General features: G+C 39.6%; 3 protein-coding genes across 5 annotated transcripts; 2 read left to right on the top strand and 1 right to left on the bottom strand.

The window, feature by feature from the left end:
- Window positions 1–1315: 1315 nt before the first annotated feature.
- Window positions 1316–6182, bottom strand: zdhhc16a (zDHHC palmitoyltransferase 16a). Its single transcript, XM_030748134.1, is given in 13 exon segments — window positions 1316–1829; window positions 1923–1993; window positions 2148–2271; window positions 2743–2828; window positions 2939–3022; window positions 3187–3219; window positions 3221–3321; window positions 3459–3487; window positions 3826–3914; window positions 4019–4213; window positions 4937–5194; window positions 5479–5642; window positions 6037–6182. Coding segments are annotated over 12 exon segments (1245 nt in total). The 5' UTR covers window positions 5551–5642; window positions 6037–6182; the 3' UTR covers window positions 1316–1726.
- On the top strand, window positions 5083–9853 carry mettl18 (methyltransferase 18, RPL3 N3-histidine). 2 transcript variants are annotated; one of them, XM_030748136.1, is made up of 2 exons: window positions 5083–5237; window positions 8680–9853. In XM_030748136.1, the coding sequence occupies exon 2, from the start codon at window positions 8761–8763 to the stop codon at window positions 9628–9630; it is 870 nt and encodes a 289-aa protein (XP_030603996.1). In that variant the 5' UTR covers window positions 5083–5237; window positions 8680–8760; the 3' UTR covers window positions 9631–9853. The 2 variants fall into 2 exon arrangements, with proteins under 2 accessions (XP_030603996.1, XP_030603995.1); XM_030748135.1 differs by lacking the exon at window positions 5083–5237 and adding an exon at window positions 6251–6617.
- Window positions 9854–15624: 5771 nt separating this feature from the next.
- Window positions 15625–23623, top strand: sufu (suppressor of fused homolog (Drosophila)). Of its 2 annotated transcripts, none has more exons than XM_030748823.1 (12): window positions 15625–15960; window positions 16330–16464; window positions 16694–16830; window positions 19475–19617; window positions 20310–20395; window positions 20722–20794; window positions 21114–21267; window positions 21379–21481; window positions 21861–21995; window positions 23077–23215; window positions 23322–23390; window positions 23502–23623. In XM_030748823.1, exons 1-12 carry the CDS (start codon window positions 15812–15814, stop codon window positions 23589–23591), a joined length of 1413 nt encoding a protein of 470 aa, XP_030604683.1. In that variant the 5' UTR covers window positions 15625–15811; the 3' UTR covers window positions 23592–23623. The 2 variants fall into 2 exon arrangements, with proteins under 2 accessions (XP_030604683.1, XP_030604682.1); XM_030748822.1 differs by having other exon boundaries at window positions 21111–21267.
- The last annotated feature ends 1174 nt before the right edge of the window (window positions 23624–24797 follow it).

The following is a 24797-nucleotide window of genomic DNA, read 5'->3' as shown; positions in this document are numbered from 1 at the left end:
CACAGCTAAAAACATCCAGGAATGGGTAAGAAGTGGCCTTCTAGGAACCCTGATCTAACTCCTATTAAACATCTGTGGAAGGAGCTGAAAGACGCAGTCTGGAGAATTTAGTAAATTTTTATTTATTACTCATCAGTTTCAAGTTATTTCCGTGACCATTGTGGGGCTTTCTTTAAAAGAAGTGTCCCAACAATAAAGTCCAAAGTGTGAGATCCTGAAATTAAACATCCAGTTCTCTGGGAGCTAAAAGATTATGTAAGTCACTCACCTCACCAACTCCCCAGTATAGGGCTGTCAAAACTGCCCACAACTTATTTGTACCACACATGTAATGCTTAGCCTGAAATACAGCCATCATAACTCTCAGTCAGTAATTCATCACAGCAAGTCACATTAGCAAATGTAACAGAAATTAATAAAAATTTTAATAATCATTTTAATCCCCCCCCCCCCCCCCCCCCTTTTTTTTTTACTATCAATTATCCTGATCTCCTGAACAGCTTCTGACCATATATGACATGTTAAACACTGACATCTGCTGGGAGAGCATTGACAGGAGTGTGTGTGTGTGTGTGTAGACGGTTTCAGAGTGAGTGGGTGAGATGCGCAGTGGCAGGGTCAAAGAGGGTTACAATCAGGATGAAATCTGCTATCATCCCTTAATCTCTCCCCTCTTTATCTGACAACCTTTCTTTTACGCACACCCCACCCCCACCCCATAACAGACAACACAGCACTATTTCCAGTTTACCAAGGAAATACATCCATCACAAAATATTTCATAATTTAAATTTGCTCAGATCTTGATGCATCTCAGCTGCAGTGTGCGCTTATTTGTGATGTAATATATTCATATGAATCTGCAGCTCAAATCTGGTCGGCATCTCAGTTAATCCTCCCCTTCAAACTGCATGTCTCTGCATAACACTGTGACATAACCCTGGAGCTGCAGTTATGAAGTCACCCTAAAGCAAAAAAAACAAAACAAAAAAACCCTCTAAACATATTGCTGCAATGAGATGCATCTAGCTTAGACTTTCCAGTGAAAATGTATTTTATAATAAAATTAAGTTTGTATAGTGTTTTTAACAGTAATGTGACCCATAAAATAGATTAAAACAACTTATTTAATAAAGCAAGCTTTTTTTTTTTTTTTTTTAAAGATTTATTAACTTAATGTGTACAAAATTCAGATAAATAACATAATTGTTTCCCTGTGAATGTTCAAATCAAATGAAAATATTGGACTGGAGTGTGCAAATGAGTGATGGAGGTGTTGAGATGAACCCGACCTCGACCTTTAGTGTTTTACTTCTTTTTTTTTTTTTTTTTTTTTTTTTTTATAAAAATCAGCTTGGGTCGAAGCTGAGATGAGTTGATTAAAAAAAAAAAAAAAGAATTATTTAACAGATAAAGTCAGTATATTTGGCTTATAAAAATATCCAACTCATGCTCAGAGTCAAGTAAAGCCAGTTTGTAAGACTAAGTAAAACCCAGTACAGAACAAACCATGACACACTGCCTTGCTGAGCAATGCAGGCTGGAGAGGCAAGAGTCTCACCAGCAGCAGGTTTTTGTTTTTTTGAGGTATTGGAGGTTGACATAAATTCATGACTTCACTTAAGTGGAGCCACTGAGCAGGAATCCTCAAAGCAAACCCGATTACGTAGGTTGACAGAGAAAACACTGACAAATTAGACAATAGAGTGTGCCTAAGCAGAGTCTGTCATACAGGTATGAAATTCTTTTTAACTGGGAAGGCATCCCACGTCAAGCCGTCACCATGCGGGGGGTGCGCAGAGGGGAGGAGGACACGCGTCACCCAGTGACTAAAAAAAAAAAAAAAAAAAACACAAATTACAGGAAGCACAAAGTAACATTAGTCACAAAACAGATTTCTGTTTCTCAGAAAACAAACAAACCTTCTCTTCTCCACACCTAAGAAGATTTTCCAGTTATTCAACCTGCCATAGTTAAAGGGGTTTCTGTATACCTGTATAACAAAGAAACAAAAAGATAAAAAGAGGAGGAACATTTTACAAATGAGCAGTCGCTTTAACCAAGGAGTTCATCAAAAAAAAAAACCCACATCTAACAATATACAATCACAACGTGAAGAGCTTTCCCATTTCATTGATCATGGCTACCTTTCCCCATTTGGCCAGTCGCTTTGTTTCTTTGCCGTTGATATGTCTTTCAATGCTCGTCTCTCCTCTGGAGATGAGAACTGCATGCCAGATGGTTAAAGCTCCCAGTGCCACTCCCACTGTGCTGTAGCAACAAAGCACAATTCAATTTACCCACTGCAAGGATGATACAGACCGCAATCCTGTCCCATTATAACACTACCTAATACTCTACAGCTCTGAACTATTAGTGAGAAGTAAAAGAGTTGTCAGAATACAAACCTGGAATCCTTCCAGCAATAACACTTTTGCTTCTGAAAATAAAAAAAATACTTTCTCTTTTTCCCTGAGGCGACAGTTAGACTTTCTGAAATGTTTTATATTTTTCTTTGAATATCCATTAACTTAATGCTCAAAAAGTTTGTGAGCCCTTTGGAATTACCAGGATTTTTGACTGGATTATTAAAATGATGTATTCAGAACAATGACTCCCCTCATGGTGTTTGTTTATTAACACCATTCTTATTCTGTGTTTTACTTCCAGTGAGCAGTTTAACAAGTTTTAAAGAATTCTGCAGGTGTTTGGCTGGAAAGCAACATAAAGTGGATGTTTTACCTGGTGAGGACCCACATGTAGATGATGCTCTTATGGATCATCTTATCCTTAAATGTGTAGGGAGGTGCAGGGGTCTGATAGTTGGTCTTTACATAAATAAAAGAGAGTATATTACATAAGTAACTGACCAAAAAAAAAAAAAATATACACTTTATCATGTTGTGTGTTTTTTTTTTTTTGAAGCTTGAAGCTCTACCTGGCCAGAAGGAAGAAGCCCTATAAGCAGTCCCATCCCTGTTACTGGTATCCCAGGCTTTTCCAGTTCCAAATGTTTAAAGCGCTAATGGAAGAGCCCACAAACCCAAAGACAGGAAGAAAGCAGGGTCAATAAGGAAATGTGAAGCCCCACAGAGAAGATACCAGACATGGAGAATTAAAAGACAAAATCAAACTACAGCTAATCACCACACAGACCTACACGCAGCAACAGCCCAACTATCTAACCTCGAGTGCATTGTATGCATCCAGGAACAGGTTTTCTTCCACTGATGCTACAGTAGACACAGCCCAAGGTCATGAAGAGACAAAAGGAAAAGAAGTAACGGTGGTTAAAATGCCCCACGCAGTTATTCAACCAGGCTGAGATGCTGACATTAAGGAAAACTATGTCCAAGTCTGCTTGTAAAGTATTTACTCTCTTTGTAGAGTAAATATATGCAACTTTTCTGACATGCTTCTAAAATAATCAGCTGGAATAAGTTCAGCACAAAGGATACGACAGTGATGGTCCATTTTCAAAATGCATCTGCAAAAGAAAAAGAAAACTATTAGTCTGATTGTCATTACTGATATTTTTTTTATTGTTTATTTTTAAAGGGAATTGTATTGTAATCATATCTCTAACTGCAACATAAAATTCTGGGAAGACTTTAAGAATGACAAGATTTTATGGTATGAAGACAGTAATATACTGAAGATTCAAGAAATGAAGTGTCAATGAAAATATCTTAAAGGCAGAGTTTTGAATGTTGAGATTTATGATAGCCAATTAAAGACCTTTTTATCTACCAACATATAGTAGCATTGATGTTCAAACACCTGATACTCATAAACATATAATAAAACCAATGAAAACAGACTCACCTGTTACAGATTCCACAGTGGTGTGTTCTTGCTGGTTTAGGAATAATGCACTTTTTGCAGACTGACACAACTGGACCGTCGTGTTTTTTCTAAGAGGAAAGAAAAAGGGTTTGTTTTCCATTACAGAACTTGTCAGTTTACCAAATTAGAAAAACAAAATGTTGTGACACAGGAAAGAAAGCTGATATCTTACTGTAGGGAGATATCCAGGAGAGGTGTTGGCAGCTTTGTAGTAATGGAAAGCAATCATGATGAGGTTCCAGTGTCCATAACAAACATGCCAAGCAATCCATGCAGGGGAGTAGGTGTTGAAGATCAGAGGCAGCAAGACCACATAGGCTATCGCCACGATGGAGCTGGTCAGTATCACCACGAGACAAACAAACACCTTAAAGACAAAAGAATGTAATGAGGGAAGGAAAGCGGAACAATCTGCATTTATCTAGAAACTCAGATCAGATCTACATTTAAAGTTAAACTCAAGAGCAAACAGTTCATTTTGGTTTTATCATTATTGTCAAAGCATTCTGTTTAGGTTGTAGTGTAGGCTTATATCAAAGAGATTATGTGTGCCCACCCCCTCATGTATTTAGGTCAGGAGTGTCTACACGCCAGATTAATGTTCTCAAATTTTTTAATGAATGCCTGGTAGTTCTATACATGTATAATGAGAATATTTAGGTCTGTAGCTACACTCCATAGAAGTGGCCACAACGCAGCATCCTCAGAAAAGCCCTAAAGTAATGGCTAAAGGCTTAATTTGCATCTCAATAAGAAAGAGCATTGCCAACACCCTTGGAAAATATTTTATGGGCTCATGAAAATAAGGTTGGTCCTGAGTGTTGTGCAGGTTTGATCTGAAACAAACACGGCTACCAATGCTTGTTTGAAGTTAGGGGGGCAGGTAGTTATTAAAACCAAGGGTTTTTTTTTTTTTTTTTTTTTAATCAAATGTAAATACATAATGTTTATCTACAGTTGTGACCTGTATATGGAAGATCATATTTTGGCCAAGTCCAAAAAGGCTAGCGTTCTTATTTCTTGCCACTGCAGTGGTCTACAGAAAAAAAAAAAATAACTTTCTTGTAAGAGTTTAAACGAGCACACTCACCAGTCCAAACCAGCGGGTGATGTAATCCACAGTCAGAAAAACTGGTTCAAAGATTGAGTCAAAAACCACATCTGAGTCTGTGAGCGAGTTAAAGTAAAGTGATTTCACCAGCAGTCTCATGTAAGCCCCTATTTCCCTAATCCACAAAGGAAGCCTGCTTCGTCCCCGCCTGCTACATGACCGCAGCCGCACACAGCGCAGCAGGTGGAACACAGAGCTGGAACACCATCGCATCCTGCATTTGTAAAATGCAAGCACCTACAAGGGACAAAAACAAATTTACAATGAAGGATGGGCTCTGGTAAGACAACCACAAACTCTCACTTCCATGCCTATTCCGACCTTACATGTGCAAGCCTTAAGAAAAGTAAGCAATGTGTATGTTGTTATGTCTAACACTTATTTCATCTGCAACAACGGGGATAATAAAAAGGAAGTCAATTGAATTTGGGAAAATAATAAGTTTGTTAATAACAATTCAAGAAACAGAAGCTGAAAGAAAGTCTGCCTTAAGCAGCTCGGCTGAGCAACATTAAACTTACCAAAAGGTGAATTTCAGCGCAAATCAACTTGGATTTTTTTTTTCCAGTTAAGTTGTTTTGGTAACTCGTCATATCATTTTGAGAGCGCTGACACTTAAACAGAGTCTGTCCGTCTTCATTGGATACGACTACAATTTAAAGGCTAGAATGAAAGCGCCAAAGCCCTTGCAGGTACATATAAGATAAAATGCACAGGTAATCAGACGAACATCTGTTTCTAACGTTTACCAATCTTGCTGTGCTGCATTCCAGACAGGGTGGAGTCTAGGTGGAGGCTTTTGGAAGCTAGATAAAGTGAGACTCGGATAATGAAAATTTTGTTGTGGAGTTGACTTAGGTCAGCTGCAGGTAATGATAGGCCATCCAAAGACCACCATCAACCATAGCTGTCACATTTATAAAAGGACTGCTGTAAACAGTCTCACTGAGTCCCAGCGTTCCCAAATCCCTTATGTTTGGATGACACACACTGCGCTCCTATTCAAATACTGGCCTCGCGCCGTGCATCGTGTTCTACCGATATTTTAAAACATTTCGTATTCATTAGCGTTTACTCACTGGTTTATGAAGACGAGAAACCCACCAAGACCACCCCTCCGGTCGACATTTTCAAAAGGAAGACAAAAACAGGATTATAGCCACATATTAGCGAAGAGGAGCAGGATCACGGACCTGTGACAGTCCTCGAGTTAGTGCGCATGCGTCAGAACCCCACCGAACGGCATTGTGGTAGACTGAGTCAGGAATTGAGTTCAACATTTTATTTGTCTTCAGAATATGACATTTGTGTGTACGAATTTTCTGTATTTTGCGTTTTTACACCTACACAGACTTGTAACGATTTGGCTACATTATAATTAAAATAGAGGGGGTCGTCGCCGATAGTTTTCAGAATTGTGGGATATGTAGTTTTTAGTAGCGGCGATGCTAGCTACGCATACCATGTGGCGCTAGTCTTTGGTAGAAGCTGTGCGAAACTGCAAAACCTACAAACTTTGCCGCCTCAAGCTTGGTGGTCAGTGTTGTCAGTCAGCATGTCGTTTTGTTTTAACTTCGACCTTCCAGCACAAACAACGAACCCCGAAGACGTGGATGGAAATGAACTACAACACGGAAAGAAAGACCATGCTGTTGTGTGTGTGAGTAACATTAGTTTAAGTTAAATATGATGCGCCACAGCTCAAGTTACTAAAGTACTGTCAGGTAATAGCAATAGCAGATCCGACCTGCATGCTTGCAGGTACATTGATGTAAAGCAAGTTTAGACTTAATATGGAAATTACATTAATCATGGCTGGAGGCAGTGAACGTTTAAACCCTCTGAAATGCACCAGTCTGTAATGAATACCTTATTAACAGCCGCACTGCATTCCAGTTTAAGATCCAAGGATCACAAATAAACCGAGGACAACATTGAAAGAGAGCAAAGTAATAAAGTCACTGGACAGGCTGGCGACCTATCCAGGGTGTACCCTGCCCCTCGCCCGATGACAGCTGGGATAGGCTCCAGCCTCCCCGCGACCCTGGTTCAATCCCTCCCTGCTCCAGTATGCTTGGGCAAGATACTGAGTCCCAAGTTGCTCTCCAGCGTGTTCAGTGTGAATGTTAGAGGTAAATAGACTGCTTGTGTGAATGGGTGAATGAAGGCATGTTGTATAAAGCACTTTGGGTGTTCAGGTAGAGTAGAAAAGCACCACATAAGAAACAGTCCATTCACCTCCAGACCCAAAGCTGCCAAAGGGGAAAAAAAAAATGACAGGAGCACCAAAAAAAGTTCAGGGATACACCTCACTAATAGTCATACTGTTCAGTTTAAATCATACTGTGTGTGAGTTCAAAGTGAGCAGAAAAAAAATCTTATATTGCCTGTGCATCCACTAGAGAGCGTAGGCTCTTAATCTTCCTGCTTGTGAGCCTTCACATTACAGGACGAGGCACGTCCAAGTGGCAAACATCCAAACTCTTACTGATGTTATTGTTATGGCTGACACCAGACGTTTGAGGCAACAAACTGCACTGACATTTTTATGTAAACTGTTGTTCCTCCGTGGGTCTGACTACATGAACATTTTCACCTACCAATTCAGAGCTGCAAACATTGTTTCAGTCACAGTGACTCACATGGCTGATACATAACAGTCTCATGTTTGAGTTATCAGTCAGTTGACCTTTACATCGTTATTACTAGGAAATAAATCACAGATGTAAAAGCACAATATAACTAGTATATACATACAGAATTAGGTAGATCGTTGTCACTGCATTTTAGACTAACATTAAACTAAATAACAGACTGATCTATTTTATAAACTGACATTGTTGCATTTTGAAGGTGTTTTCACATTCTGCAACATTTATTGTATGTACAGATCTTAGTGGTTTATACTGTAACATCCAGTGTCAGTGTCATTATCAAAGTGTTTGCAACACCAGTATTTATGATGTGTCTGCATCTTTTTTTAATGCATGCCCTACTTCATCCATCCATTTACTTCTGCTCAGTTCTGGGTCGCGGAGGAGCTGGAGCCTACTCCAGCTTTCACAGGGATTCACACATTCACACCTACGGCCAATTTAGAATTGCCAGTTAACCTAACATACATGCCGCAGGATGCAGAGAGAACCCACACGAGCACACAGAGAACAAGCAACTCCACAAAGATGGCTGGTGGTTTCAAACTCATGACCTTCTTTCTGTGAGGCAAGAGGAAGAAGGTTAACCACTGCACCACTGTGCCCCCATGTTCCACTTCAGAAAACAAAAACCGTTAATGCGCCGCATTCCATAATATGTATTACTCAGTAACTATAATAGGACAACCCATATATAAGTATGTTAAATTTTTCTCATGTAAATGTCAGCATCAGAAAACTCTTGCTTATTTTCTCTACATAATTCTTATTAATTTAGACTATTTTAACCCCCTTTAGACTGATAGTTATTAGTCATGCAGTTGTAAAATGTCCGAGGGTGTCATGATCATTTAAATCTAACAATGCTACCAGTAGTTGCCTCAAATGACAGATTTTATGGCTAACTTTAATTGTATTTAAAGTGTTGATATTATCAACGTGAAGCACGTTATGTATGTAGTTCCTTTATTGTCTGATATCATGTTTTCACATACAGCCATCACACACATACGGAGCTGAGGGAGTGCTATTATTTATCAACCATACATACTCCTTTATGTTTTGCAGACAGAGGATAGTGCCAAACCAGCAGAACCAGTAAAAGAGGCCAACGAGCACTTTCCGCCATCTGATCCACAGTTCCTCCTTATGGATGCTGTCTTTGAAACAGTTACAGTTGGAGCTCTTCCTCCTCTGCACTTCCTCAATGAGACCGTTTTTGAGAAGACCGCCTCGGAGAGAGAGGACGAGGAAAAAATTCTTTCACGCATGGCGGAGCAGAAGTATGATCTCATCTCTGGTGTATACGAGGGAGGGCTGAAGGTGTGGGAGTGCACTTATGACCTTCTGCAACTGATTGAGAAAGATGGAGAGACCTTTCGGGGAAAGGCGGTTTTGGATTTGGGGTGTGGCGCAGGGCTGTTGGGAATACTGGCTCTGAAGAGGGGAGCCAGGCAGGTCCACTTCCAAGATTATAACAGTACAGTCATTGAACAGCTCACAGTGCCAAATGTAATGGTAAACTGCCAAGAGGATGACGACGTAGACAGTGAAGATGACAAAGAAGGGAAGGGGGAAATGAAGGAGGAAGACAGTTGTAAAAAGAAGGTAAAAGGGGAGAAGGAGAGCCCGCCTCCTAAGAAACAAGCCATAGACTTAGCCCAGCACCCATTACTAACCAGGTGTCGTTTTTTCTCTGGTGACTGGAGCACATTTCTTGCTTTGGTTCTAAAGACAGAGCCACCACCCAAATATGACATTATATTCACATCAGAGACTATCTACAACACTGCGTACTACCCTGCTCTACACGAGACCCTCCACAAACTGCTGGCACCAGATGGTCTGGTTTACCTCGCCACCAAATCCCACTACTTTGGTGTAGGTGGTGGATTACATCTTTTTGAAGCATTTGTGGAGCAGAGGCATGTTTTCGCTCTGGATCGCCTGTGGGACGGAGAAGAAGGACTGCAGAGACATGTAGTAGTACTGCGTTTTAAAAAGCCAAAGGACACTTGAATAAGGACTGTGAGAAACTCCTGTCCTCTGTTGGTAGTGGATATATTACTGGAGAATTGAATTAAAGTAAATAAAAAATAGAGACAGAATGTTACTTGATTTTTGTGGCCAGTCCTGATTTATATTTTTAGGAAGCAAAAGATTGCTATGTCAGCTGATATTCCCCCTTCAGTATCGGCCAACTGTATTTGTATGACTTTCGTCTTTATTTTGGCATGTCGAAACAGCGTTGGTAAAACCAGGAAAAGCTGCAATAAAAATACTGTCTCGGCTCTTATTTGCTCTTTTGTTACCTACTCATTCTTTCACTTCCTATATAGAAATTTGAATATGTCTGCCAGTAACAGAAGTGCAGTTGAAAGGGGCTGTTACAGGTCTTTAGATGCGTGGAGAGGAAAGAAAGGAAATGGGCTCAGTGACCTTTGCGAGTGATTTCCCCAGTGTTCAAACACCAGCATGAAAGCCAGGCTTGTTTCTGAAGTCCAGCGCAAAATGTCAATTGCAACTTATCCCACCGGCCCAAGGATGTAGTTTGAAAGTGGATTCTGGAGTCACTGAACATCAGTGGTGAGACTCTATGGGATCTCTGTATCTCTTATTCTATGGGTTTCCTTTTAGTTAAGTTCAATACATAATCTGGTGTCAGTGCAACAAAAAAAAAAAAAAAGTCTAGACATGCATGTATACAGGAAATATGGACAAATATTCATCCAAGTTAAAGAAAGGGAATTTTGCTGTAAGTTTTCCATCACCATGTGGAATCCCCTTTTTGTCCAGCTCAAGGAAATCAAGCTAATTTTTCTAATAGGGCTTTTTTTCTGAGGAATTATGCTTCAAGTCCAAACCAGTTTCTCACATTTGAGGTGACTATGTAAGAGGATGAGGAAATCGGGGTTTGTACAAGGTCACTCAGCGATGAAACTGAATAGCACTGTCTGATGTTTCATTTAAAAAAAAATGTGGTTTTAACCTGCCAACCCTGTCCAGTCTCATCCACGTGACTAAACACAACCTGTATGTGTGTCATGTTTGACTATGACTGAGAGCAAACAGGCTGTGTTTTTGAATACACTCCTATCAGACCCACCTGAATAAATGACTCAAGCTACACAAATATTCTCAAGAATCAATCTCATCCAAAATATACCCATGATGTAAGTTCTATAGAGAACCCTGCTGATGAATACTATTTAGCAAAGATAAAATACTTCTAGGAAACATAATGTCACTCGCTCAAACATGACTGTGCATTTCAACACCCACAGTGTGTGGACAGAATTTCCAATGTCTTACTTATTATGTAAATATACCATAGTGTTAAACACTATTTCACTCAGAGAAAAATAAAATACACCAAACACTGGTTTCTGTTTGCATATGACCGGCCAGCAAACTTCCAGTGTGTCCGCTTCGTCATCGTCTCACATCTCGACAGCTGTTCAGGGCCTGTGGGGGAATTCCTGGCCCCTCCAGTAGACAGCCTTTCCCCTGCTTACTTTATGGGAACAAGGGGGCAGGGTAAGTCAGATGGTTTTCCTCAGAAACTATTATGTGTTGATTCACTGTGAGGGGGCGTGTTTTACACTCCCACTGCTTCCTTCTTACTGGGAAGTGACTGTCAGGCTTACCGTACAGAGGGAGTGTATGAAAAACAGAGAGGAGGGAGGCTGATGGGTGATGTGAAAGGTGGCCATATATTAAGTGCTTCTTGCTCTGAATGTCAGACAGTATGCTGGATCCATCCTTGGGACCTGGAGGACATGGGGGGAGCGAGCAGAACGTCCAGGTGATTTGGTGAAGAATGTGTGTTTGCTGAATTTGAAGAAGCTTGCTGCTTTCTGTCTGGTGAGATGGGACTGCTGAAGTGTGTTTTAAAGCTTGACTGTGGAAGAGTCCGGGGGGGGGGGGGGGCTTTATGAGGAGGTTCATTTATTATATAACCAGGATCAGGAAAGAAAAATCACTGAAATACTAAGGTAAGCATATTGAAAGAAAAAGCTCAGTATGGTCAAATTGTGTGTGTACGTTTTTCAAATGCAACACATTGTAGTGTACACAAAGTGTATGCAAAAATTACAGAATGCAAACGTCTGGCATGTTTTGTGACCTTTTTTAATTAGGTTAAAGAAATGCTAACTTCCACGAGCAAAAGCAGATGAAGGCTGTTAAAGCCGCCACACTATGAAGATTTTATGATGGATAATTTTAAGAAAAAGTTAATGATCTCATAGGGGATTGGCCCTGTCTGGTAATAGGCCGTAGAACCGGTTGTTTCCCAGTCCAACTGCCGGAAAGATATGAGTTTCCTGAACATAGTCAGGTGTGGCCTTCCTTCGAAAGTTCATTGTGCTGTACTGCACCTTAAAATAATGCACCATCAGAATGAATAAACTGCAGTGATTGAGATAACATTGAGGGATTCTCTTCACTGTACCCTCACTGTCAATACTGACACCAGACCTTGAATGAGGCGGGGTTTTTTGTTTGTTTTAATGAAAGACAAGAATGTACCACAGCACAGTTCAGTTAATATTAAACTTACTTTGCAAGGTTCAAAGATACATTGACTAACTGTATGTCACTAGTCACACAGTCCTAAAGGGCTTTTCCTGGGGGTGTACTGCTGTAACTGATGAGTCATTTCATGCCTTGACCAGAGTGCTATCACCACGATCTGATTCAGTGCTTCCAGTGGACAGACTTTCATTTCAGTAGTTCTGAAGCATTTCCAGGAACACTTAAAAAAAAAAAAAAAAAAAGTTGGATTCCTCAAATGATCCTGAAACTCTCCATATGTTGTGTCTAACTACAGAACTGCTTCAATTCTTTTAGAATTTGAATGTTTTTCCCTTCCACTTTGCTTTAACTTTTAACTTATGTGAAAAAAAAAACCCTCTTAACTGTTGCAAATGATCATTTCGTGAATGACTACATGAGCTACTGTGTAAAGCAAGTGTAAAATATGACTAATCCCTTTAGTTGCCACAGTAATGACCTCTTGCTCAATATTACACTGGAAGTACAGCTGACGTTATCATCTCATCATTACCCAGCCTTTCTTGAGAAACTGGGATGGGTGACCTAACCCCGACAAGCTGCTCAGCATGTGTCACTTAACAAAAAAAGTGGGCTGAAGTTAAGTTTTTAGAGTTAAATTATTTTATTTTTCATATTATGCTTATTGTTGGCTTTGTTTATTTTGTCATTATTTTAATAAGGTAGTAACCCGAGATGTAAAAAAGAGTTAGTAATGAAGTATGAGTTGTGTCAATCAGTTCAGCTGTTCGAGGATCCGGAGGCACCCTGGGAACAGATTTGAATGTACTCTACTATGAGAACTGAATTCCATAGATGGTGACATCTTCAGGTGTCATCTATGGGCTCAGTTCTTCTGGCATGGTACTAGTTTGTCAACCACACTGCACAGCACTAGAGAGCAGAAGTTATTACCATGTGAAATAAATCTTTTGTTTGTTTTTTTAATTGTTCATGTATGTTGATGATTTCTATGAATGAGGAGTTCATTTTATTGCTATGAATAAATATACATTTTGAAATGACGAATGTAGTTTTTATCGTTGTCATGAAGTGTCATTATATATTGTTAATAAACTCAATCTAAAGTGGATAATTTTGTGTATATTTTATTGATTAATAGGATTTTATTTGAGGCATAAAATATTGTGAAATGTAAATCAGAGCGTTCAAGAGCCGCCCTGCTACGTCTTTAACGCTGACCTTGTTTTTTTCCAGGTCTCGCAGTGTTTCTGTGTTATTTCTACGGAATCTATAGATGTACCAAAGGGCCTCAATAAGACACAAGTTTAAACAATATAATTCTTATAAGATTATGCAATATTATTTATTTCTAGATATTTTTTTAATTTAGGGGAATCTTCAGTTGTATTGTTGCATTTTCAGTTACTGAAGCACAGACATCCTAAATGAGCCCTGGTTGCTTTCTTCCTTCTTCTTTTTTTACGTAAAAAGGTTAAAAGACTAAAAAGTCTTTTAACCTTTAACTTTTTTTTAACACAAGTCAACTAAGGGCAGTGTACACTTTGTAAATGAGTAATGAAAGTTTTGACTTGAGTGCAAAAAATGTGAAGTATAAAATACAAAACACCACATTTTTGTACAGATGGTCAGAAGCGGAGACTCACTTATATGTACTGTAGTTGTAGCACACCAGAACGGGTTTAAAACAACTCGTTTTTGTTATGAACATTAGAACTCGTTACACAGTAGCTCAAGATAAATAATGTAGTGCTGTGTAAAACTTAGAAGGAGAGTGAGAAAAGTATGCAATTTCTATAATACCGTTTTTACTAAAAAACATATTGTGTGGGTCTTTGTAACGAGCTCTGAAACTGTAAAAATCCGTTTGATACTCATAAATACCAAGTGAATCATAGCGCTCACAGGGCTGACACATCATTACATCTGAGCAACATTCATAATGAAAGTTTATTAACTATCTTTTCCTGTTCTTATCTGCGCCCCGCATAAAACATGCCCCCTTTTGTTAATGCGGTGTCCTTTTAGTTTTAATTTGTGCCATTTGCTATGGAGGCGTTCTCTCAAAACAGCTCCCAGATGTGTGTCTCAAACTCATTCTGGAAAAAATCCATACGCACTACACAAAGTCATTTGATCATTTCTGGAAGCGCCATGACAGGACAATACATTATTTCCAACCTCACCTAAGAACGCTTCCATGAAGGGTGTGTAAATGTGTGGAGCCTTCAGGCTATACTCCTTTCTGGGACTTGTGCCACAGTGGTCAGAGTGGGACTGAAATCATAGAGAACATGTTGAATTTGTGCCAAATCTCACTTGGATTAAACAGCATCACAGGATACAGTCCTTTAGGTTGTATTATGGTTGAGTCTGATGCATAAAATATGGTTGCTATCTGCAGAAAAGATGGCCGCTAGTGTACCACTGCATGTGTAGACAAAAATAAGTGATAAGGCACAAAAAAAAAAAAATTATGTGTAAAACAGGATAAACACTCCCTTGTTGGTGAGGCAAGTTTAGATTGTTTAGTTTATCATGATTTTATGCAGTATTACTAAACTATAATGCTACACGTTATCATTCACATATTCAGTATTATGAAAGAGATGGCAATGTTGTAAGTTCAATGTCTTAGTAGAAATGTAATGAGTCATTCTTTTTTCGAAAACAAATAATCTTGGTCCTCCCTCCTTGTTCTCGCTCATTTGGGATAAAATAAGGCTTCTGCAGTGAAGTTCAAATATAACTTAATCCAAGCAGCTAAAATACAAGAAAACTGAATAATTTTTAATGACTATTCACCACAGATATGCACTTTCATGCCAGACAGCGTCAAAATAATGATATTTTTCAGGCTGATTTTGATTGAAATCTTTGACTCTAACTGATGAGGTATACATCTTGCCTGAACAGTGGGTGGATAGTTATGGAAAGTAAGTGAAGTAACTGCTTTAAATAAGTAAGTTTATTTTAAAGGAACTTGAGTGGTTCCTTAGTTAGTTTAGTTTAGTTAGTTTTACCTTACTTCAGCTCACACAAAGCTAATTACTTTGGAGATTAGCATTTTAGTGAAAAAAAAAAAAAAAGCTGTTAGAATTATTTCCATCACATTTAACTGCAACTTAAAAAAATCCTAAAACGAATGCATCAGGTTTTACAAAAAAGCAATATAACATTAAACAGACAATATATACACTGACTGAAGGATGCTTTGCTGGTAATACTTCTGTAGATACACTTCATCACACAGGACCTTTTTAATCTACACAGCCATAATAATTTGGCCACGAAAAACTTTGAAGCTCCAACCCTGAAAATGCATCCCCCCTACTATTTGATTGGCAGTATTTCAGCCAATTATATTCATCCACAAATTCACACAAACCTTGTCTTTATTTTTATTGGCTACTATATGCCGTCAGTCAGTGACGTAATAGCTTTTCTCCAACCAATGGTAAGCTAGTTTCTTTGTAAAGGATGAGCAACAGGCGATCAGAGAGTAGCACAACAGAACAGAGTTCACCATTTACTGTTAGACAGCAGTACTTGTGTGAAGCCTTTATGGTTTAGTGTAGTCTGTTTTTGAACAAGTGGTACTTGCCAAAGGTAACTTTATATACGTTGTTTCTATAGAATAACGTGGTTTATTCGAGGTCGTGGCATGGATGAGGTACGGCCTACCAGTGGTGCACAAGCCCACGGGCTGGTGCCGCTGTTTCCTCCTGGGCTGCAGGCTATTTATGGGGAATGTCGGCGACTTTATCCCGACCAGGCCAACCCGCTTCAAGTAACAGCCATTGTAAAATACTGGTAAGTAACGCATACTGCTGTTGCTCGTCTGACATACGTGGGGGCATTGAGTTTGTAGACTATATTTATGTAGTGATGGCTAAACGTTAGCCTAGTGCTAGCTTAGCTTCCAAGCTAAAATTGTAGCCAGCCTAACATCCAGAAGCCGTACTGGAGTTGCTGTTGTTTGGGGAGTTTGAGAATTTCTCTGCTAAACTCTACTGGCTTAAATACAGCTTTTGAAATGTATCTCACCTAGTTTATACGCAGAAATGGCGCCCATTATAAGCCAGTTGTCTTTACATAGGTGTCCTAAAGAGCGATATCATATACTGACAACAATAACAAAACTTTACAGAGCTGATGGTTCTCATTTCATGCTTCCCACAGGCTGGGTGGACCAGACCCGTTAGACTACATCAGTATGTATAGGAATATAGGCTGTCCAGCTCAGGACGTCCAGGAGCATTGGCACTATGTCAGCTTTGGACTGAGTGATCTGTATGGGGATAACCGTGTTCATGAGTAAGTAAAGCAAGACTTTGTTTATACAAGACCTTCTATGCGACCACTTATTGGATATATGTACAGTATTTAAAATATTTGCCAGTATCAAAAGCCCTTTAACAATCGCCCCACCCCCCTACTGACTAACCCTGACTGGTTTATTCATCTCAAGAAGTATTTGGATTTTCACATAACCATAAGTGCTTATATTTTATTTGTCCACATTTTCACTAAGTTTGTGTGTCAGATTTACAGGGCCAGATGGACCAAGTGGGTTTGGCTTTGAGCTCACTTTTAGACTCAAACGAGAGGTGGGGGAGACAGCACCTCCAACATGGCCAGCTGAGCTCATGCAAGGTTTGGCTCGCTATGTCTTCCAGTCAGGTAAGAGTGAAAAGCAATGGTTGAAACCTTTGAAACACTTGCATGGAGAAAGGTTACATAAGGCCTTCTATATCTGCACACACAAATACACACTTGCTTAATTCAAATGTACATATTTATGCACACAATCACATACACACTGACATAGAACTTTTTCTTGTTTTGTGTTCTTTTTTTAGTGTACTAGTCTTATGTCTGTTAAAAGTTTAAAAGTTAAAAGTTTGGACACACTTTTAACTGGTACTGTGTGTGTATTGTTTTGCAATTTTAAAAAAGTTGAATGGATGTTGCACGGATAAAGGTCACATTAAAACACCATCAAACAACAGATTTGGAATTGGTCAAGGCAAGTTGTCTAGTTTTGCAGTACAGTAATCCCTCACTTATCGCGGGTGTTACGTTCCAGGACCACCTGGATAAGTGAAAATCCGTGAAATAGGGACGCTATATTTATTTTACACTTATACATTATTTTAGTAGCTATACACTATTTTAAGTTATTTTAAGTTTTTATAAACCCTCCCCACACACTTATACACCAAATATATACATTACTGTACAACACGTACTACGCATGTGCAGAACGAATACTGCAAAAACCTGCAAAACAGCGAAAATACTGCAATAAATATTTTACACTAATATTGATTGAAAACCCGCGAAGTAGCAAGGGATTACTGTATATTTGTAATACTCTAGTAATTTGTGCATTTTATTAAAAAGCTCAACCATCCATTTTCTTCCACTTATCGAGTTCAGGGTTGTGAGGGTACTGGAGCCTATCCCAGCTATCATAGGGTGAGAGGACAGGTTGCCAGTCTACTGCAGAGCTAATAGAAAGAGACAACCATTCACATTCACACCTACAGCCAGTTTGGAATCACCAGTTAACTTAACCCTATGCATGTCTTTGGACTGTGGGAGGAAGGTAGAGTATCTGGATTGAACAGGAAGAGCATGCAAACTCTACACAGAAAGGCCTCTGACTGGATTCGAACCCAGGACCTTCTTAAAAAGCCCAAACAAAAAGTGGCAAACAAAACTGTAACTATACAGATGATTGATAAATGAAAGGAAAGACAAGGACCCTTGGCTCTTACAGTAACAGAATCATGTGCCTCTGTTGGTCTGTCTGGGGCATGGTTGGGACTAACGTTTTTCTTTAGAGAGAGGGGCCACTGCAAATCAATGGATAGTTGTACTGTGATGGTATTTTTCTGTCCTGATGTAGGTGTTCTCTTTTGGGATGTCTTCTCCATCCATAGAGCACCAAGTGTCACTCACACACTTAGTGCAATGGTTCTTAAACAATACCTCAGTAACTTCTGTGCTTGCAGCTGTCAGCTCAGAAAGGGGGGTGGGCTCCCCTTGGTGATGCGGTACCTATAAAAACAGAACGGTAAAGGTTTCCTGTGTCACAAAAACAAAATGCCATCACAAATTGATGACCCCAACAATGTTACATATGCCATGATTGAAAAGAGCTTTAGTCAGTGTTCTTCACTATCATCATTATCATGAAAACACCAAAAGAGGGACTATCTTTTCAAAAGAAAGGTATCTCCTCCCTGTAGTAGAGTTCCAGAGACTTGAAGGATCAATGCCAAGGTGCATTAATAGCTGTTGGGTGGCACATGGTGGCCCCAAACTTTACCAGCACACTCTATGTTGTTGTTTTTTTTGTTTGTTTTTTTCTTTCATTTTGCAGCTATCTATATTTGTTGTGCCTCACTTAAAAATTTGTAACCTGGTGTACTTATTTGTCACAGTTTGTTAGCAGTCTAGCAAATGTTTTGTCTGCAAAGTTTTAATGTGACAGCTCTCTTTTGGCAAAAGCAAAGACGTGGTGGTATGCCAAAGAATGTGCTCTTTGTAAAGGTGGCTTGTAATCCCAATGATGCATATAAACAAGCTTAAGTAGAAGAGCCTGCTCTGGGCATCATTAGCATGTGTTGTAGCTGTGGGTATTGAAGGGAAATGTAATTTCACTTTTGTTATCTTTGCTGTTTTAGTAGGATTGTTTTCACAAAAGTTATAAAAAGACAGTTGTTGCAGTGTGAATATATATATATATATATATATATATATATATACTCTGCATGTAATGGGTGTCTACACTGTTGTTAAGCTCCTTATATCTGTCATTGGTTTATTTAATGTATATGTTATAGATAAGGGGGCATGCAGAAAGAGAAAAAGACTTTTTAATCCAGACTCACCTCTCATCACATCTCAGCCCTTCTCTGCTTTCCAGCTGGGGTCAATTTGTGTGTGGGTGGGCTAGGGCCCCTAAGCTAAATGAATGCTGATTCCTGGCCATCTACCCCCCTCTATTTTCTCCTGAAGTAAATCTGGCGTGGGCGCATGTTACCTCCCAAGCAGTCAGATGGAAATGTAGTTTTTATGCTTTTCTTTCTATATTTGGGTCTAATTTTGACTGCTTTTCTCTTACTCATGCTCACTTTTTTCCTGATCTGCCTCCCCTCTTTTCCTGTTACTGCAACTTTCCTTTAGAATTTCTGTACAGCCGGATAATGAAATGTAGGAAAGTAAGACTGGTTGAGCAGTCTTGACAGGGTGTATGCTAGACAACTTATGCAAAATGTAAAAACAGTTCCTTTTTTTCCCCCCTTCTCTCATGCAGAAAACACATTTTGTAGCGGTGACCATGTATCGTGGCACAGTCCACTAGACAACAGCGAATCTCGTATCCAGCATATGTTGCTTACAGAAGACCCACAGATGCAACCAGTTCAGACACCGTTTGGCTCAGTGAGCTTTCTCCAGGTAAGTTTTAAATGTATGCTAGACACTAATGTAAAAAACTTAGCAGTAAGCTCATACAAATCTGTCAAACCAAATAATGCAGGCTTTATTGTACTGCATTTGTGTTTGTTCAAGTAGGTTTTTGCCTATGCAGAGCCCACGCGGGGGGGTGTGTGCAACCTTTTCAGACATGCATGTGCAGTCCTCCGAAAACCCAACAGCACATTGCTCAGCGTGGATGAGGCTGTGCTTGGGTCAAATGCTTATTGATTGAAAAGTGGCAGCAGAGTTCAGCACGAACAGGAGAAGCGCAGAAAAACAAAGAAGCAGACAGTGGGAACAGTGGACGCTTTTCTTTATTTTTAGTGCTTGGTTTCACTTCAGCTCTTGTGTTACAAGAGCTGATATAACTTTGCTTTTCTCTGCGGCTGAAGGACCAACAACACTACAAGGAAGAGTAGCCCACAGAATGTGACACTGCCCCTTGGTGACAATAAAAAGCTACAACATGTAGGCGATGGTCTGCAGTAGCAAATAAGGAGAAGAACATAATATAGAAAATCCACCTTGAGTTGTCACAGAACATATTTTGACATTTATCCAACATAATGTAATGTTGGCCAATAATAATAAAACAGACATGTGTTTTACAACAGTTGGTATAAAACCAATAAATTTTTGGAGATGAGCAGGAAGCACTCTGTCTTTTATAGATTGTGGGAGTTTGTACAGAGGAACTGCAGGCGGCCCAACAGTGGAATGGACAGGGTATCCTGGAGCTGATGCGTGGAGTCAGAGTGTGAGTAGAGCGTAGCAGGTGATCTGGTCAGAGCTAGTTTTCCTTCATGGTTTTTTTTTTTTTTTTTTTTGCTTAGCTTGATTTGTACATAGTCAAACTTATGCGTGATTTTTTTTTTCCCCCCAGATAAAATCCCAATGACTTACCTGTTCAGACATGATAGTTTTTACTGTTCCCTGTAAATGGCCAGTCATTGAACTTGTCCAGTTTGAAAAATACATTGTGAGCAACAAGTGAAGAGCGGACTTGTTAATTTATTAACTTGGTGTGTTTAACTTGAAGTTAATGCTCACCTGAACTAATGGTGATGATTGTCCCGTGCACAGGGCTGGTGGCCCCTGGCTAATCACTGACATGAGGAGAGGAGAGACTATTTTTGAAATTGATCCACAACTACAAGTAAGCTTAACGGAATTTTGCATTATGTTGCTTTTATACAATATGATATAAAGGGAAGTTTTATGATCTTTAATCACTTCATTTATCTTGTGTTCTGTTTTTGCAAATGTCATAGAAATATAAGCATGATCAAAATCTACTGTTTTATACTGCAAATGGTTTTTTACTTGTACAAAGCACTTTAAAGGGAACCCTTTATGGGTAAGACGAAGGGCTTTTTTTTTTTTTTGTCATGTAGAATCTTCTTTTCTGGAAGTTGATGGAGTTTTATGTGAGCTAGTGTTGATGATTTGTGTATATTTCTTGCTTATCTAAGCAGGAGAGAGTGGACCAGGGCATTGAGACAGAAGGCTCTAACCTGAGTGGGGTCAGCGCCAAGTGTGTGTGGGATGATCTGAGTCGGCCGCCAGAGGATGAGGAGGACAGTCGATCGATCTGCATTGGATCACAGCCACGCAGGCTCTCAGACAAAGGTTTGCCAGCTCCCAAAGCAGCACACACGATAGATACTCAAACTAAGCAGATTCAAAAATTCCAGAGCAAGTGAAATAATGCTTTGTTTGCATCTTTGTCTGGGTTGACAGACACAGAGCAGATCAGGGAGACCCTGAGAAAAGGATTGGAGTTTAACACCAAAGCAGCCCTACCACCCATCAGCAGTCAGAAACAGAACCACGAGAGACCACAGTAAGTGTTCCTCCTACACTCCAACAGTCTCACTCTAGCATGAGTTCAGCTCAGCACAAGGGTTGCACCAGGATAACTCCCTCCCTCTTGTGCAGTGACTCAAAACCCCAGTGACATCTGAACTATCATCAGCATTGTTTCTTAACTACCAGGATATTATGTTGGTGTGTTGCTATTCTGCTGCTTTTTTTCTGTGGAGTTTTGTGTGTTCTTCAGTATCAGGTAACAGCTTCGTGAAAGGCGTTGCGAAATCTGTGTGTACGTTTTCTTTTGTAGACCTTTTTCCTCTCAGTTGTTCTCTGACAGACTCATTTGTGATGATGCCATTTTCGACTTCCTCACTAAGATTTTTTTTTTCCCTTCTTTTTGTGTTTCTTAGGAGTCGGAAGGACAGTTTGGAGAGTGAGAGCTCAGCAGCTATTGTTCCTCATGAGTTAGTCCGAACACGACAGTTGGAGAGTGTTCATTTGAAATTCAACCAAGAGTCAGGCACACTGTTGCCCCTCTGCTTACGGTACTGCACCATTCTCCCTCTCCTACACCCGCTCGCCAAATTAACCCTTTTTGAATGTTTGTGAGACAGAAAGGATACCCCAAATATTTGTCTTGAATGGGTGTGGCAGAATGCAGTGGCACATAAGCCCACTAGTTCCTCAGATGTGAATGAGGAGGCTTTCTGCAAGGTGCCCTCAAACATCAGTTGAACTTCCTCCCACATGTTCTTTGATGCAACTTCAAAGTCTGAAAAAAATAACAAGTTAGCTAGTTTTTAGTGGGTCCAGTGTTCTCGCAAGTGAGCCAAATGTGAAATGGTGTAAATTTGATATTAATGTAACTTGTAACATGAAAAAAGTGACAGCCAGGAACTGATTATTTGTTACCAGTGGACTATTGGATATCCTCTGTATTTGTCTGGCATATCTTGGTGTTTTTACATCTTGTTCCTTGCTTTACTTAAACAGAAAAGTCAGCAAAGGTTATTAGTGTACATTTATAGAGCAATTGAATCACTGCAGTCAACTCAGCACGTGTACAATGTCTGCTCGCCTACACAGCAAGAAGTGTGTCAAACAGCAGGAAGAGGATTTAGGACAAAGATCATGCGTGATACTGATTGGCAGATATGAACTCTGTTAAAGTTACCTCCACACAGCAGGATCTCTGATTGACACTGTTACTTGTGGAATTTACATGCCTGTGACTGGTTACTATCTGGACTTGTTTGTTTTTTGTTTTGTTTTCATTTTTTGGTACAGGTGACATTTATAGGAATGTGTATAACCAAACAAAATGCCATCTAAGCAGACTGTCCAATAGGAATTCTGGAGTTATAAGTGCTCCTTCGCACCCGTACCAGCCTGCTTTATTTTTAAACTCTATTTTGGAAAGAACAACCACTGCGTTACTGTACAGAGTGCTTTGTGTAAAAGGAGGAGAAATGTGTTGAGGACACAGTGTAATGTCCCAGTTATGCGATACCGGCATTTTTTGGCATTAGAAATCTTCTGTTATGGCAAACATAAATGAAAACAAGCACAACTTGTAAGTGTAATTAAGCGGTTAGTTCATACTGGATTGTATTTGATCTTTTACAGGGGGCGGTTGCTCCATGGGAGACACTTCACATATAAAAGTATCAATGGCGACACGGCCATCACATTTGTGTCTACAGGAGTTGAAGGTGCTTTTGCTACTGAAGAGCATCCCTATGCAGCCCATGGCCCCTGGCTTCAGGTATGTACACACACACACACACACACACACACAGAAACTCTTAAATTCTGGCTGGTGCTTTCCTGTTTAATGACTTTATTTTCTAACTTCTCCTCTTCTTCTTTAGATTTTGTTGACTGAAGAGTTTGTGGAACAGATGCTTGGGGATTTACAGGAACTCAACACTCGTGATGAGGCAAGTTTAAAAAAAAAAAAAAAACAAAAAAAAAAAAAACCTTGCAGGTTACCTTTTACTTTCAGTTTTATTTGACTTCATGCCTGTTGTATTTGTTTTCTCTTTCTATAGACAAAGTTACCAAAGGAGTACAGTTGGCCAGAAAAGAAGCTGAAAATCTCTGTTCTACCAGACTCTGTGTTTGATAACCCGCTGCAGTGAGACTGAGACAATTGCTCTTTCGAAAATGCCAACAAAAAAGACATGTTAACACCCTTCCAGAGTGGACCATCATAAACAGGAGACCTCCCAAGACTCTTGGCTACAATGAGCTGGCAGAGCTTGTAGATATGTTGTTCCCACTGTGGCTGTCCTCAACTGTCTCACTCCAGAAGATGATCTGAGGGATGAGCTAAACATAGCTGACTGTTACTGCATTCTCAGACTGTCACCATTGTTTACATCTGTATGAGACTTTTGAGACTATCAAATCAGCCTCAAACCAGCCAGTCCAGATGGTTGACCTGTTAGAACAATCCTGTAGGGCAAACTGGATGCTGTCAGTTCTCCCCATAGTCCATAATATACATCACTAATGGTGTTGAGCATACATCCTGTGATCACCTGACATGCTGTCTAAAGCAATAACTGAGCTGCAGTTCTCAAAAACACTTCTATTTATTCCAGTGGCCTTTTGAAAGGGAAGAAAAAAACAAACATTTTAAACATTTTTATCAGTGTTGATTTAAATTGAGCTAATGTGTATAGTATTTACAAATGCTGGACATTTTTCTCTGATGTGTTTGTGGTCACACCAAAGTTTTAACCATTTCTGTTAGTACTGTTTGCGTCTCATATGTTTGTCTCTGTAACACTAATCATGATCTCATAGGCTATCATTAACTTTCACTTCTTAAGTACCTAGTAAATGCTACAGATGTAACCACCTCAATCACTCCTCTGCACCAAGAATAGAACTCCTGTAATGAGGTAGGTTTGTTGAATGTGTTTTCTGTTTTCTCTCACAACATCCATGTGTAGTGTCACTGTTGTAAGATGAAATGAATCAAGGCTGTTGTAGATGTTAATAGGAATCTGTGTTCATGCCCCCTCAAGTGCAGCCTCCAGTGCCTACATAAATGTAAAATATGATTTGGATCAGTGGACCTGCTGAAAATGAGTAAAATTCCACAGTGCCTTGAGCTGAAGAAAAATCCCAACATATTTTCCGTTGATTGTCAGTGCTGCCTGAAGCTCCTGGATTGTTATTGTTAGGACACATCATTTTAAATCAAGGCTGCTGCATTCACTGCCTTTTTCTGATACTGTTATTTCATTCCATATTAATGCCAAAAAGCAGCATTTTCTTACAAAAATGTACTCTATAAAACATGGTTATTTTCTTTTTTTTTATTCAGAATTACATTG

Source organism: Archocentrus centrarchus, chromosome 15 (genome assembly GCF_007364275.1).
Source record: "Archocentrus centrarchus isolate MPI-CPG fArcCen1 chromosome 15, fArcCen1, whole genome shotgun sequence".
In the NCBI taxonomy this organism is placed as follows: Eukaryota; Metazoa; Chordata; class Actinopteri; order Cichliformes; family Cichlidae; genus Archocentrus; species Archocentrus centrarchus.
This window is presented reverse-complemented; position numbering and strand designations above follow the sequence as displayed.

Bases quoted from the DNA above. Each gene is read 5' to 3' on its own strand.
- mettl18 (XM_030748135.1), top strand. From the start codon at position 6,513: ATGTCGTTTTGTTTTAACTTCGACCTTCCAGCACAAACAACGAACCCC. The intron at 6,618-8,679 runs GTGAGTAACATT...TATGTTTTGCAG, and splicing joins AAGACCATGCTGTTGTGTGT to ACAGAGGATAGTGCCAAACC.
- sufu (XM_030748822.1), top strand. From the start codon at position 15,812: ATGGATGAGGTACGGCCTACCAGTGGTGCACAAGCCCACGGGCTGGTG. The intron at 15,961-16,329 runs GTAAGTAACGCA...TGCTTCCCACAG, and splicing joins ACAGCCATTGTAAAATACTG to GCTGGGTGGACCAGACCCGT. The intron at 16,465-16,693 runs GTAAGTAAAGCA...TTTGTGTGTCAG, and splicing joins GGGGATAACCGTGTTCATGA to ATTTACAGGGCCAGATGGAC.